This window comes from Hyperolius riggenbachi, chromosome 6 (genome assembly GCF_040937935.1).
Source record: "Hyperolius riggenbachi isolate aHypRig1 chromosome 6, aHypRig1.pri, whole genome shotgun sequence".
Lineage (NCBI taxonomy): Eukaryota > Metazoa > Chordata > Amphibia > Anura > Hyperoliidae > Hyperolius > Hyperolius riggenbachi.
Genome location: NC_090651.1, coordinates 97,814,121 through 97,829,270, shown reverse-complemented (window position 1 = coordinate 97,829,270; position 15,150 = coordinate 97,814,121). Strand labels below are relative to the sequence as shown.

General features: G+C 45.5%; 1 protein-coding gene across 2 annotated transcripts in view; it reads right to left on the bottom strand.

The window, feature by feature from the left end:
* ACBD6 (acyl-CoA binding domain containing 6) overlaps positions 1 to 15,150 on the bottom strand; it is a 168,448-nt gene that overhangs the window by 131,119 nt on the left and 22,179 nt on the right. The window contains exon 1 of one of the 2 annotated variants that reach the window (XM_068239713.1): positions 192 to 531. The exons of the other annotated variant lie outside the window; for it this stretch is intronic. Within the exon in view, the coding sequence (XP_068095814.1) occupies positions 192 to 389 (198 nt within the window). The 5' untranslated portion in view covers positions 390 to 531. Of the gene's footprint in view, positions 1 to 191; positions 532 to 15,150 lie in introns of those variants that run through there. 2 annotated transcript variants of the gene reach the window in all.

Here is a 15,150-nt window from a genome sequence, read left to right as displayed (position 1 = left end):
TACAGGATGTGATGGCTGCTAGGGGTGGAGCAGGCACTCAGCCAGTCTCATTACCTGTCTACACCTATAATACAGGATGTGATAGCTGCTAGGGCTAGAAGCAGGCACCCAATCAGCCTCAGTACCTGTCTACGGCGCCTATGATACTGTGATGGCTGCTAGGGCTAGGAGCACCCAGCCAGTCTCATTACCTGTTTAAACCTGGCATACAGGTACAGAAGCTGATCCGTGGTCGCCACATGAGTAAGTTTCTGGGCATGAGAAGCTGCCTGCTCAAATAGACCCTTGAGCGCCTCAGCGTCTCCTTCCTCCAAAAAGTCCTCCAAGTCTGGGCAGCCCGAGGAGTCGGCCCCGCTGGCGGAACCCTCCAGTACCTCAGGAGACGCCATGGTAAAGAATCAAGCCGCGCACCTCGAGGACATATCCAGCACTCGGCCCTCCTGTGTCACACCGCTATGTGCTGAAGCCCAGCAGCCACCAAATCACTCGGTACTTCGAACTGTCAGAAGGCACGGCGCCTGCGCAAAGCACATTACCAAGGACCATGCGCAGAAAGAAGGAAGTACGCATGCGCGGTGTGCAGGTCACTGAACTGGCGGCTGGATGGAGATCAGCCTGTCACTGATCTGCCAGGGATCAGGTGTGAGAAGGTCGCTTTCGAGCCTGTGCTGCATCGCCGCGATACTGAAACCCGTTTATTTATTCAGTGTAGAGAAATTAATACGTATTTTCTGTAACTTGGATTGAACATAGTAGATAAGGCACCTGCTGTCTGGTAAGACATTAGGATTTCTGATCAAACGTGGTCATAGTTCCCAACTGTCTCTCTTTTGAAGGGACAGTCCCTCATTGGGAGCCCTGTCCCTCTTTCTTCCTCATTTGTCCCTCTTTCAGGACTTTGTCCCTCTTTCTATGCAAATACGGTTTGTATATTTCTCTACTAAAATGTGTTTGATTGACTTTAAACTTTATTCCTATCCTTTAAATTGATATATTACTAATTTTAAAATGTTAATATGAAGGAAAATGAACCAGAATAGAAAGGACCAGTGTGGTCTAAATTATAAAACAACATATTTTCTTATAAATAAAGAGTCATTTAAGCCAACGTAAACAAAAAAAGAGTTTTACTCACCTGGGGCTTCTACTAGCCCCCTGCAGCTGTCCGGTGCCCACGTAGACTCACTCTGATGCTCCTGGCCCCGCCGGCAGCCACTTCCGGTTTCGGCGACAGGAGCCGACAGGCCGAGAACACGAATGATTCTTCGCGTTCCTGGACGCAAAAACGGCCTCTATACTGCTATTGCATCCAGGAACGCAAAGAATCACTCGCGTTCCCGGCCTCTCGGCTCCTGTCGCCGGAAGTGGCTGCCGGCGGGGCCAGGAGCATCGGAGCGAGTCTACGTGGGCACCGGACAGCTGCAGGGGGCTGGTAGAAGAAGCCCCAGGTGAGTAAAAATCATTTTTTTTACGTTGGTTTAAGTGTTCGTTTATTGTACGTGTGGCTAGGGGTGTTACGGGATGTGATAGTGGGTGTGGCAGGGGCGTAGCTTAAGTGTCCCTCTTTCTCATCTCAAAAAGTTGGGAAGTACAGTTCTGCCCATAATTATTTATACCCCTGGCAAATTTTGATTTAAAGTTACTTTTATTCAACCAGTAAGTCATTTTTTGAGGGGAAATTACATAGGTTCCTACCAAAAGATAATAAGACAATTTACAAGAGGCATTATTGTGCAAAAAAAAACATTTCTCAGCTTTTGTTTACATTTGAGCAAAAAGTGTCTAGTCCAAAATTATTCATACCTTTCTCAATAATCAATAGAACAGCCTTTATTGGCTATTACAGCAATCAAACGCTTTCAATAATTGCAGACCAGCTTTTTGCATGTCTCCACAGGTACTTTTGCCCATTCATCTTTAACAATAAGCTCCAAATCTTTAAGGTTGGAAGGTTTTCTTGCCATCACCCTGATCTTTAGCTCCCTCCAAAGATTATCAATTGGATTCAAGTCAGGACTCTCCAAAATGTTAATGTTGTTGTCTACTAACCATTTCTTCACCACTTTTGCTGTGTGTTTTGGGTCATTGTCATGCTGAAATGTCCACTGGTGCCCAAGGCCAAGTTTCTCTGTAGATTGCCTGATGTTGTCATTGAAAATCCTCATGTATTGCTCTTTTTTCATGGTGCTTTTTACTGTGATTAGGTTCCCTGGTCCATTGGCTGAAAAACACCCCCAAAGCATTAGGTTCCCACCATGTTTGACAGTGGGGATGGTTTTCTTTGGGTCGAAGGCTTCTCCTTTTTTATGCCAAATGAAGGAAACATCATTGTGACCAAACAATTAAATTTTTGTTTCATCTGACCATAACACAGAAGACCAGAAGTCTTCTTCTTTGTCCAGTTGAGCATCTGCAAAGCTCTGTTGATTGGCAGAAACAAAGGTGGGGTGGGGGGGGGGGGGGGCGGTGTGAATCACTTATGTGCTGAGTTGTATTTTGTAAAAAATAGCCTGGTCACTGGGGGGGGGGGGGGTGGTTTAAGACTGCGGTACTGTGGTCCTTAAGTGGTTAATTGGATCGCCTTTTGCACAGAAATTCTGGACAAATTGAACGCCAGGGAGGATAAGTAGCCAGGTCCCCCTTTTGGAAATCAAAAGTTAGTGTCCCAATAATGAGAACTTCACAGAACCTATTTAACCCCTTAACAATGATATAGGATAGGCCTGAGAGAGGATGCCACGTGTTCTCGGCATCAAAAGGGATCATGGAGAACTTTAACATATGTTGTGGAGGTGCCCAAAGCTGCATAGATATTGGCAAGCAGGGGCGTTGCTAGCCCCAAAGATCAGTGGTACGTGCCCCGGATCTATTCTGGTGTGCCCTGGATGTCCCTCAGGCAGAGTCAGCGGTGGTGCCCCACTGGCAGGCATGCTGGAATCTGTGGTGCATCAATAGGGGTATGCTGGGTGCTGTGGTGCCTCTATGTGGGCATACTGAGTGCTGTAGTGCCATGCTGGGTGCGGTGATGCCTTTATGGGGCATGCAGAGAACTGTGGTTCTTCTATGGGGTATGCTGGGAGTTGTGGTGCCTCAATGGGAGGCCCAGGGCCAGTTCTCTCTTGATGAAGCAAGGTGAAACATTTGTATCAGGTGCAGATATTACAGGGGCAGCATGTTTGTACTGTGTTTACACTATCATGATTGATTGTATGACTGCAGAACACCACCTGCTTGCTGGAGATGAAAGTCCAACATAGCTTAGGCACATGATACCAACTGGGATTACATGCTGAAAAACTGTGGTGTGATACATAGCACTATCTGGCCTTGGCGGTTGGCGCTAAAGTTCTTCTACCCATTAAAATATCTGAGTGTTACTGTATACACTGCTGCATTGATTTAGTAAGTGTAATTTTAGAAGGAAAACAGCCAGTATTAAAAAGATAACTCACTTTAATTAGAAAATAAAGGAAAGTGAAGGATGAAGTTTAAAAGGTAAACTAAAAGGTACAATGTGCAGGTCCCTTTCAGGCAGGGCCGGGTTCTAGACTTATATGCTGCCTCAAGCGCATTCTGAGGTGCAACAAAAAATATGCCCTCAGTATAGGTAGGTAGCTAGTTAGGGATAGGTGCCCCCATTATAGGAAGCCAGGTATAGGTGCCCCCTGTATAGGAAGTCAGGTATAGGTGACCCCAGTATAGCTAGCCAGGTATAGGTTCCCTCAGTTTAGCTAACCAGGTATAGGTGCCTCCAGTATAGAGAACGAGGTATAGGTGTCCCCTGTATAGGAAGTCAGGTATAGGTGACCCCAGTATAGCTAGCCAGGTATAGGTGCCCTCAGTATAGCTAACCAGGTATAGGTGCCTCCAGTATAGAGAACCAGGTATAGGTGCCCTCAATATAGGAAGCCAGAGATAGGTGCCCTCAGTATAGCTAACCAGGTATAGGTGCCCCCAGTATAGCTAACCAGGTATAGGTGTACCCAGTATAGAGACCCAGGTATAGGTGCCTCCAGTATAGGAAGCCAGGTATAGGTGCCCACAGTATAGGAAGCCAGGTATAGGTTCTTCCAGTATAAGTAGCCAAGTATAGGTGCCCTCAGTATAGCTAGCCAGGTATAGATGCCCTCTGTATAGCTAGCTAGGTATAGGTGCCCCCAGTATAGGAAGGCAGGTACAGTGGAACCTTGGTTTGAGAACATACACCAATACGGAAACATGCTTGCAATCCAAAGCAATCTTAAATCAAAGCAAATTTCCCCATAAGGATTAATGGAACCCCAGTTTATTCGTTCTACAGTCCCACAACGGTTATAGTAAAATAGTATAATTTAAAAATGTAAACAAAACTTTCACTATAACTAGCAGAATCATTCCTCCCTGTTGGCTTGCCCCAACCTTTTTGTGTGTGGCCCCCTTTATAGCTAGCCAGGTATAGGTACCTCCAGTATAGGAAGCCAGGTATAGGTGCCCCTGAATAAGTGGCCAAGTATAGGTGCCCCCAGTATAGGTAGCCAGGTAAAGGTGCCCCCAGTATAGGTAGCCAGGTAAAGGTGCCCCCATTATAGGAAGCCATGTATCGATGCCCCCAGTATAAGTATCCAAGTAAAGGTGCCCCCAGTATAAGTATCCAAGTATAGGAGCCCCAAGTATAGCTAACCAGGTATAGGTGTCCCCAGTATAGGAAGCTACATATAGGTGCCCCCAGTATAAGTAAGAGCAGAGGTAGTCAGGTATAAGTGCCACCAGTAAAGGTAGCCTGGTATAGGTGTCCCCAGTATAGGTAGGTATAGGTAGCTAGTTATGGTCAAGCAGATGCAAATAACTTCGAGTTGATGCAAATGTATGGAGCTTGAAAAGAAACCAATTGAATGCTACTGAGGTAAAATTTGATTGGTTCATTTTCAAGCTGCATAAGTTTGCATAAAAATGTGTGTAAATTTGCATCAACTCTAAGTTATTTGCATGTACTTGAGCATCACTATAGGTAGCCAGGTGTAGGTGTCCACAGTATAAGTAGCCAAGTATAAGTGCCCCCAGTATAAGTAACTAAGTATAGGTGCCCCCAGCAGAGGTAGCCAGGTATAAGTGCCCCCAGTAAAGGTAGCCTGGTATAGGTATCCCCAGTATAGGTAGCCAGGTATAGGTGCCCCCTGTATAGCTAGCCAGGTACAAGTGTACCCAATAGAGGTAGCCAGGTATAGGTGCCACTTGATGGGAGGAGGTAGTTGACACTGTGCGGAGGGGGCCGACATCATTCCCCCCTCCCACTCCATGGGCCCTGCTGCTGCCACCCTGCAGAGTGGCGCAGTGGTGGGTTTTGTAAATGACTCACCAATCCCTGTTCCATGTGCCGCATCCATCCGCTTCAGCAGCCGGCCCCTCTTTGCCTGGCCGATGAATGTTTGTATGTACATATCCGTGCATGACGTGTCATGAAGGGAAATAGGAAGTAGAGTGGAGCTGGCTTCTGGAGAGGATGGATGTGTTGCATGGAGCAGGGATGGGTGAGTCATTTACAAAACCTACCATTGCACCGCTCTGCAGGGGTACAGGAGGGGGGCCCATGGAGAGGGAGGGAGGAATAATGTCAGCCCCACTTCTCCCGAGCACCCCAGTCCCCAAGCCTGTACCCCTGTCTGAGCCACCCCAGGCGCCATGCCCATGTAAACGCCGCCTGAGGCAGGTGCTTCAGGCTGCGTCATGGGAGATTCGGCCCTGCTCTCAGGTGTTCAGAACATCCATTCCCAGCCTCTGTGTGCCCTGCACTGCCTCTCCCCACCCCTTCTCTGCCCCTCTTTGCCTCTTCCCCTCCTCTCTGTGCTCTGTGATGAGCAGGGTCACAGACAATTTTTAAATTAAAAATGAAACCAATGAAAAACAGGACACAGGAGCGGTAAAACCAGTCTCTACCTGATCAGGCTAGCCCCCGGAGCAGGTAGTATTTTTTTTTTTGGGGGGGGGGAGGGGGTGCCAGCTTGGGCTCTCTATAACCACTACAGGACTAGCCGCCGCATTAAATCATATTAATGGCTCTCGGATGTTTTAATGCATTGCTTGCCCCACCGCTGCACACAAGTGTGTCTCCTCGCCGCTCATAGCGTCGGGTCACAGATATCCACGATTGGGGAAGGGGAACAAACCAATCACAGTACCTGAAATGAACGGACATGACACCAATCAGGGGCCATGTCCACCATTCATAACACAAGAAAGTTGTGAAAGTAAGTCTAAAAAAAAAAGTGAACACTTCCTGTTAATTCAGGATAGTTTTTGCAGCGCCATCTAGTGGTGACAAAGTAAAATTACACACATTCACATACATTTATAATTAAAGTGTACTTGAGATGGCATTACTAAAAGATCTAAAAATCTTTTAGTAACAGCATCTCAGGTTTACTTAAAAATTTATAACAAAATAATCCCTTCCACTTACAAAGCTCCTCCCCCCCCCCCAATACTTGTAAAAAAAATGTAAACTGTAAAAAATATACATAAATAGTTGCCCTAGGGTCTTTTTTTTTTATATGAGGGTATATTACTGTTATTTTACTACATAGGGGCTTGTAATTATGGAATGAGCACAAAAAAAAACCCAGACAAGTTACACCTATATTCCATACATTATGATAGGGACATAAATTAAATGGTGTAATAACCGGGACAAATGGGTAACAGTGTTCTCCCCAGAATTTTTTTCTAGCCGGGTGGCATGAAATAGTAGCCGGGTGGCATGAAAAAGCAGCCGGGTGGGATGAGATGAAAATGCAGGGCAACTCTGCTTACAGCATAGGAGGTGGTGAGGAGGTGAGCCGATGACAGCCGGGTGGTCACCAAATCTAGCCGGGTGGAGCACCCGGCTAAAAGAGCCTGGGGAGAACACTGGGTAAATACAATATGTAGGTTTTAATTATGGTAGCATGTTTTATTTTAAAACTATAATGGCTGAAAACTGAGAAATAATTTTTTTTTTCAAAAAATTTTTCGGATTATTCTCATTAAAATGCATTTAGAATAAAATAATTCTTAGCAAAATGTACTACCCATAGAAATTGTTGGCGAAAAAAAAAAGTTATAGAGCATTTTGTTTTGATAAGTACAAATAAAGTTATTGACAAAAGGGAGGAGCGCTGACAGGTGAAAATTGTCCCAGTCCATTAGGGTAAAAACCCCTTGGGGGTGAAGTGGTTTAAGAACTAATGAAGTGAGAGTGTATTTACAGTGGGTTGCAAAAGTATTCGGCCCCCTTGAAGTTTTCCACATTTTGTCACATTACTGCCACAAACATGCATCAATTTTATTGGAATTCCACGTGAAAGACCAATACAAAGTGATGTACATGTGAGAAGTGGATCGAAAATCATACATCATTCCAAACATTTTTTACAAATAAATAACTGCAAAGTGGGGTGTGCGTAATTATTCGGCCCCCTGAGTCAATACTTTGTAGAACCACCTTTTTCTGCAATTACAGCTGCCAGTCTTTTTAGGGTATGTCTCTACCAGCTTTGCACATCTAGAGACTGAAATCCTTGCCCATTCTTCTTTTCAAAACAGCTCCAGCTCAGTCATATTAGACGGACAGCGTTTGTGAACAGCAGTTTTCAGATCTTGCCACAGATTCTTGATTGGATTTAGATCTGGACTTTGACTGGGCCATTCTAACACATACCGTATATACTCGGCTATAAGTCGAGAAATTTTGGACTGACTCACAGGTTAAAAGTGGGGGGGTCGCCTTATACACGAGTCCGTCCTAAATCTCTCCACTTACAGCCAGTATTGGGGGGCTGCCTCCCTTTCTCCCCCTCCCAGCAGTGTTGAAGCTGTTAGCTTCTTTGTCTCCGTCCTCCCACCCACCAAAACCTAAATAGTGTGTGCCTCTGTCTCCGTTTCCCCCTCCCCCGGTAATACAATGTAGTGCGCCCAAACACCATTCCCATCCCTCACCACTCTAGCGCTGCTTCCTCCTGCGTAATACAATGTAGTGCACCCGAGCACGGAAGTCCCGTCCCTCACCACGCTAGCTCTGCAGCCCCTGGAATCCTCTTCTCACGATGGTCTGCATGGTGTACGTCGATGCCACATGACATCAGGAATGGAAGGTACGCCATGCAGTCCAGCGTGAGCAGAGGATGCGAGAGTATGCAGCACTAGAGTAGTGAGGGACGGGACTTCCGTGTTCATCTGCATTACATTGTATTATGTGAGAGGATGCAGCGCTATAGTGAAGGACGGGACTTCCGTGTTCGTCCGCATTACATTGTATTATGTAGTGGATTAAGAGGATGCAGAGCTAAAGTGGTGAGTGACAGGACATCCATTGTTGTGGTGGGTGGGAGAAAGGAACCAAGGAAGCTAACAGCTTCAGTGTTGCAGGGTGGGGGGTTCACGGGGGGGGGGGGGGGGTGGCGGCAAAGAGATGCAGAACCACTTTAGGTGTTGGGAGGAGGATTAGGCAAGATGGCAACTGGCACTGTGAGGGGCAGCAGCACCCCTTTAGGTAGTGGTGGGTGGGAGGGGGTTCAAAAGAGGATAGGGTTAATGGCTGCATATGGGGGCCTGGAGCAGTTATTGGTTGCACTTGGGTACTAGGAGCGGTAAATAGTTACAATATTTTATGAAGTGCAGACATTAACTCCTTCTGTTCGTCAAGTGCAGCCATAAACTTTGCTGGATAGACTTCTATTTGAGTCATTAAAAAATGTCTAACTTAAGAGGGTCAAATATTGGGGTCGACTTATACACGCAGTCGACTTATATCTGAGTATATACGGTAGATATGTTTTGTTTTAAACCATTCCATTGTTGCCCTGGCTTTATGTTTAGGGTCGCTGTCCTGCTGGAAGGTGAACCTCCGCCCCAGTCTCAAGTCTTTTGCAGTCTGCAAGAGGTTTTCTTCCAAGTTTGCCCTATATTTGGCTCCATCCATCTTCCCATCAACTCTGTCCAGCTTCCCTGTCCCTGCTGAAGAGATGCACCCCCCGAGCATGATGCTGCCACCACCATATTTGACAGTGGGGATGGTGTGTTCAGAGTGATGTGCAGTGTTAGTTTTCCGCCACACATAGCGTTTTGCATTTTTGCCGAAAAGTTCCATTTTGGTCTCATCTGACCAGAGCACCTTCTTCCACATGGTTGCTGTGTCCCCCACATGGCTTGTGGCAAACTGCAAACGGGACTTCTTATGCTTTCTGTTAACAATGCCTTTCTTCTTGCCACTCTTCCATAAAGGCCAACTTTGTACAGTGCATGACTAATAGTTGTCCTATGGACAGATTCCCCCACCTGAGCTGTAGATCTCTGCAGCTCGTCCAGAGTCACCATGGGCCTCTTGACTGCATTTCTGATCAGCGCTCACCTTGTTCGGCCTGTGAGTTTAGGTGGATGGCCTTGTCTTGGTAGGTGTACAGTTGTGCCATACTCCTTCCATTTCTGAATGATCGCTTGAACAGGGCTCCGTGGGATGTTCAAGGCTTTGGAAATCTTTTTGTAGCCTAAGCCTGTTTTGCATTTCTCAATAACTTGATCCCTGACCTGTCTTGTGTGTTCTTTGGACTTCACGGTGTTATTGCTCCCAATATTCTCTTAGACAACCTCTGAGGCCCTCACAGAGCAGCTGTATTTGTACTGACATTAGATTACACACAGGTGCACTCAATTAAGTCATTAGCACTCATCAGGCAATGTCTATAGGCAACTGACTGCACTCAGATCAAAGGGGGCCGAATAATTATGCACACACCACTTTGCAGTTATTTATTTGTAAAAAATGTTTGGAATCATGTATGATTTTCTTCCACTTCTCATGTGTACACCACTTTGTGTTGGTCTTTCATGTGGAATTCCAATAAAATTGATTCAGGTTTGTGGCAGTAATATGAAAAAATGTGGAAAACTTCAAGGGAGCCGAATACTTTTGCAACCCGCTGTATTTCCTTGTAAACAATGCAAATTGCCTGGCTGACCTGATGATCCTCTGCATCTATTACTTTTAGCCATAGATCCTGAACAAGCATACAGATTAGATGTTTGACTGGGTTTTCTACATGCTTGTTTCAGGTGTATGATCAGGGCTGTTTCTGGGCAGTGCAGGCAGGGCTACTGCCCTGAGCGTAGACCAGCAAGTAGAAGAAGGGGGCGCAGGCAGAAGGACATAACCTCTAGGGAGCTGGTGACACACGGTGCAGCGTGATCATCTTCCTTTACTCCTCCTGGGCTGCCTGCGTCCAACGTCAAGTCATCATCACGTCACCACCGTGTGATGACACCTGATGTCCTGTAGCAGTACTGCAGGCTGTCAGTGTGCTGCGCCCATGGAGTAGTCGGCATTTCCAGGCTCTCTTCGCCTGTGTGTTTTCCTAGTTCTTGCTTCCTCCTGGATGAGCGGCTGGTCACTAGTAAGTAGGCAGATCTACTTGTGACCTGTGGCTGTGTGAGTGTCCCTAAAGATTAAGGCCCTTTTTACACTTAATCATTTGATCTCAGTTATAACTGAAAGAAAACTAATTTTCAAAGTAATGCCCATGTTTTCCTATGGCACAGTTCCCACTTTAAGAGAACCCGAGGTGGGTTCTAAAAATGCTATCAGCACACAGAGGCTGGGTCTGCTTATACTGCCCAGCATCTGTTGCTATACTGCTGCCCTCAAGCCCCCCCCCTACAATCTGCTATGCCCCCATAAATCAAACGCTGAGCTGTCGACACACAGCATGTCGCAGCCGGCTGTTTACCTCTGTAAGTGTCAGTCTCGGCTGCTCCCCCGCCTCCTCCATAGCTCCGGTCCCCGCCCGCGACCCTTCCCTCCACGCTGATTGGAGGGAAGGGACGCGGGCGGGACCGGAGCTATAAAGGAGGCGGAGGAGCGGCAGAGACTGAAACTTACAGAGGTAAACAGCCGGCTGCGACACGCTGTGTGTCGACAGCATGGCGTTTGATTTATGGGGGCATAGCAGAGCGCAGGAGGGGCTTAGGGGGGGATCGGTATAGCAACAGAGGCTGGGCAGTATATGCAGACCCAGCCTCTGTGTGCTGATAGCATACTTAGAACCCACCTCGGATTCTCTTTAAAGAGAAACTGTGACCAAGAATTGAACCAAGGATAGCTGATACCCCATTTTACATGAGAAATCTTTTCCTTTTCACAAACTGATCATCAGGGGGCGCTGTATGACTGATATTGTGGTGAAACCCCTCCCACAAGAAACTCTGAGGACCATGGTCCTGGCAGTTTCCTGTCTGTGAACCTTGTTGCATTGTGGGAAATAGCTGTTAAAGTGAACCTCCAGACTAAAAATCGACTCAGCAGCACTGGAAAGGCTTGGTGTTTCTTTAACAGTTTCACAGCATCAGAACTTATTTCTCTTATACAAGCCTCATTTTTAGCTGCACAGAAGAAAACTGCCCGGGCATTTTTCCCCTGATGCTGTGCAAAGCATGATGGGATTTCTGATATTGTTGCTCTCGTTCTGTTAGCTTCGCAAGGATATTGTTGTTGCGCTTCTCAAGGATGCTGTTGACCTTACCACTGATGTCGAAACCACCCGGAGCACAGGTCTAAGTGACCACGGGTCTTCACCCACACTCCCTTGAGGGGAATGCAGGATCACACCCCCAGGAGGGGGATGTGGGACTTCGCTGCCTAGTGCCCACCAGGTTGTGCTCCAAGAGGCCCCTACAGTGGCTCAGAGAACAGTGACACTGCAATGTGGAGTAAACAAGGTACAGAGTCCAACAGGCAAGACGAGGTCAAAACAGTTCCAAGGTCAGGGCTGGCAGAGTTCAAGCGTGATGAGAAGACAAGCTGGAGTCGAGGCAGGCAGAGTACTTTCGTGAACGGTAAACAGGCTGAAGGTCAGGGCAGGCGGAAAGCAAGCGTAGTCAGGATCAAGCCGAGGTCGGGTAACAGGTAATCAATCAAGAAGGTTGCTGGCAAAGTCACAGGAACAATTGCTGACAAGCTGTGCGAACAGACAGCACTGATGTACTGTCAGAGCAGGTTTAAATAGGCCGCTTGGCGCCAATTGACGAACGCCACGCATGCGTAGGATCGTCCGCGTGAAGGTGCGCATGCGTAACCCCGTCAACAGGAGGTCGCGCATGCGTACTACCGTCCGCATAGACCTGGTCAGAAGCGGACGCGCATGCGCGTGGTCTGATACGCGTCACGCTGGGTGGCGTGACGCCACAAAGTAAACAAACATGGCGGCCCCCTCCGTGCTCGTGCCTCGTACTGGGACCCTGGCTGTGCCTGTCAGGCGACAAGGATTCGTAAGTATGACACGTTCTGCTGTTTTGGTGCAAATATTTTTTTCTTACATTTTGAATTTGACATTTGAAGCCTAGCGTGTGCAGCTGGGAGGGGTAATCAGGACACAGGACAGTTGGAACTGTGTCTCATGCTCCCTGTCACCTCCTTTCAACCAAAAAGATGGCTGCCCCCATGACAAAGATGGCAGCCCCCAAGAATCACAAACATTTGCCTTTTCTTTTAAAACAGGGTGGGTAAGAGATTATATTACCTATCTATTCTAATTAACATAACTAATGTAATTTAATCACAGTATGTTTGTTTAGGCTGAAGTTCCCCTTTAACTGCTGTTTTCAACTGCCATAAAAGCAAGCAGCAGCTACTTCACCTGCCAGCAGTAAAAATGTCACCTAGTGATAAATGTCAGAATGTAAATGAGGGATTTATAAGATTTTACAATGGGCAAACATTGACTAAATCATTTGTATATAATTATTGTAAAATGAAGCACTTTTTTTATTCCTCTTTAACGCGTTTTAACTGAAATCTTTTGCACAATGTACTACTAAAAAATGCATACCAACGCACACTAACGCGTACCAACTGATTAAGTGCAAAAGCGCCCTAAGAGTTCGCGAGTCCACGGGGGTGGGGGGAAAGGGAGCCCAATTTTTATACCCTCGCCCTGGTTGCAATTTAGCCTAAAAACTGCCCTGTGTATGATTCAGATGCTACTGGGGCATGAAAGGTCAGCAGGACAGCTAGGCAACTGGTATTGTGTCTAAGGAAATAAGTATAGCAGCCTCCATGTCCCTTCTTCAGGTGTCCTTTAAGGCCCGGTGCACACCAAAAACCGCAAGTAGATCCGCTAAACGCTAGCGTTTTTAGCTGCGTTTTTTCTTCTTATTTTGAAGCGTTTTGCGGTTTTGTGTTGCGGTTTTTGGTACAGCAGATTAGATATTGTTACAGTAAAGCTGTTACTGAACAGCTTCTGTAACAAAAACGCCTGGCAAACCGCTCTGATGTAGCATTTATCAGAGTGGTTTGCGTTTTCCTATACTTTACAATGAGGCAGAAACGCCTCCGCAATCCAAAATCTGCAGCAGCCCGGGAGTATGCGTCAGTGATGCTCGGATACCCCTTTTTATTATTCGAGTTTGGTCGAATTCGAATAGTAAATTATTCGAGGTCGGTCGAATATTCGAGTCGAATATTTTTTACTATTCGATTCGACCTCGGACTTCGAGCTCACTATTCGAGTCGGTATTCGAGCTCATTATTCGAGCTGACTATTCGAATTGGCCTTAAATAGCTTCCAACACTTGTTTTGAGGGTGAATGATGCAAGAAACATCTTTTTTTCCAAGTAACAACAGCAAGTGATTATGTGGGGATGTTCCTTTAAAAAAAAAAAAAAGGTGGAAAGAGACGAGAAGTTGTGTCCAAAATTCTGTTCAGTAGTGTATATACTTCTTCTTCTTCTTCTTCTTCTTCTTCTTCTTCTTCTTTATCTTCTATATCTTCTTCTTCTTCTATATCTTCTTCTTCTATATCTTCTTCTTCTTCTTCTTCTTCTATATCTTCTTCTTCTATATCTTCTTCTTCTTCTATATCGTCTTCTTCTTCTTCTTCTTCTTCTTCTTCTTCTTCATCATCTTCTTCTTCATCATATTCTTCATCTTCTTTTTCTTCATCTTCTTTTTCTTCATCTTCTTCTTCATCATATTCTTCATCTTCTTTTTCTTCATCTTCTTTTTCTTCATCATCTTCTTCATCTTCTATATCTTCTTCTTCTTCTTCTATATCTTCTTCTTCTTCTTCTATATCTTCTTCTTCTTTATTATCTTCTTCTTCTTCTTCTTCATTATCTTCTTCTTCTTCTTCTTCTTCTTCTTCTATATCTTCTTCTTCTATATCTTCTTCTTCTTCTTCTTCTATATCTTCTTCTTCTATATCTTCTTCTTCTTCTTCTATATCGTCTTCTTCTTCTTCTTCATCTTCTTCATCATCTTCTTCTTCATCATATTCTTCATCTTCTTTTTCTTCATCTTCTTCTTCTTCATCATCTTCTTCATCTTCTTCTTCTTCTTCATCTTATTCTTCATCTTCTTCATCTTCTTCTTCTTCATCATCTTCTTCATCTTCATCTTCTTCATCTTCTTTTTCTTCATCATCTTCTTCTTCTATATCTTCTTTTTCTATATCCTCTTCTTATTATTATTATTTTTCTATTTCGTCTTCTACTTTTTCTATATCTTCTTCTTCTTCTCCTTCTTCTTCTTCTTCTTTTTCTATATTTTCTTCTTCTTCTATATCGTCTTCTTCTTCACTTATTTATCTTTTATATATTTTTTTTCAAAGAAATGCAGCTATTTATGAGCGTAATAAATAGGTGGTGGCGCACGCATGTTGGAAGCGCCATTGTATGTGCTCCCTGGCAGTGGAAACACACAGACAGCAGGAGGTAAATTCAGCAGCAGCAGCAGGAGGAGGAGGATGATTGTGTGGCAGCAGGCAGTCAATGAGGCAGGCAGCGAGACATAATAGGCTGTGTGGTACCTAGCGGTGGTACCAGGCCGTAAATACACAGCATGAGGTTCCAGACAGCGGTCGTGAAGCCCACATCATGTCCAATACACAACTGGGACAACACAGTTTTCAACCCGGACACCTCTAAAAATAATATCACAAAGTATTAATAAAAAGTATATATATTTTTTATGTTTTTTTAAAGAAATGCAGCTATTTTTGAGCGTAACAAATAGCTGGTGGCGCATGGTGGAAGCGCCATTGTATGTGCTCCCTGGCAGTGGAAACACACAGACAGCAGGAGGTAAATTCAGCAGCAGGAGGAGGAGGATGAGTGTGTGGCAGCAGGCAGTCAATGAGGCAGGCAGCGTG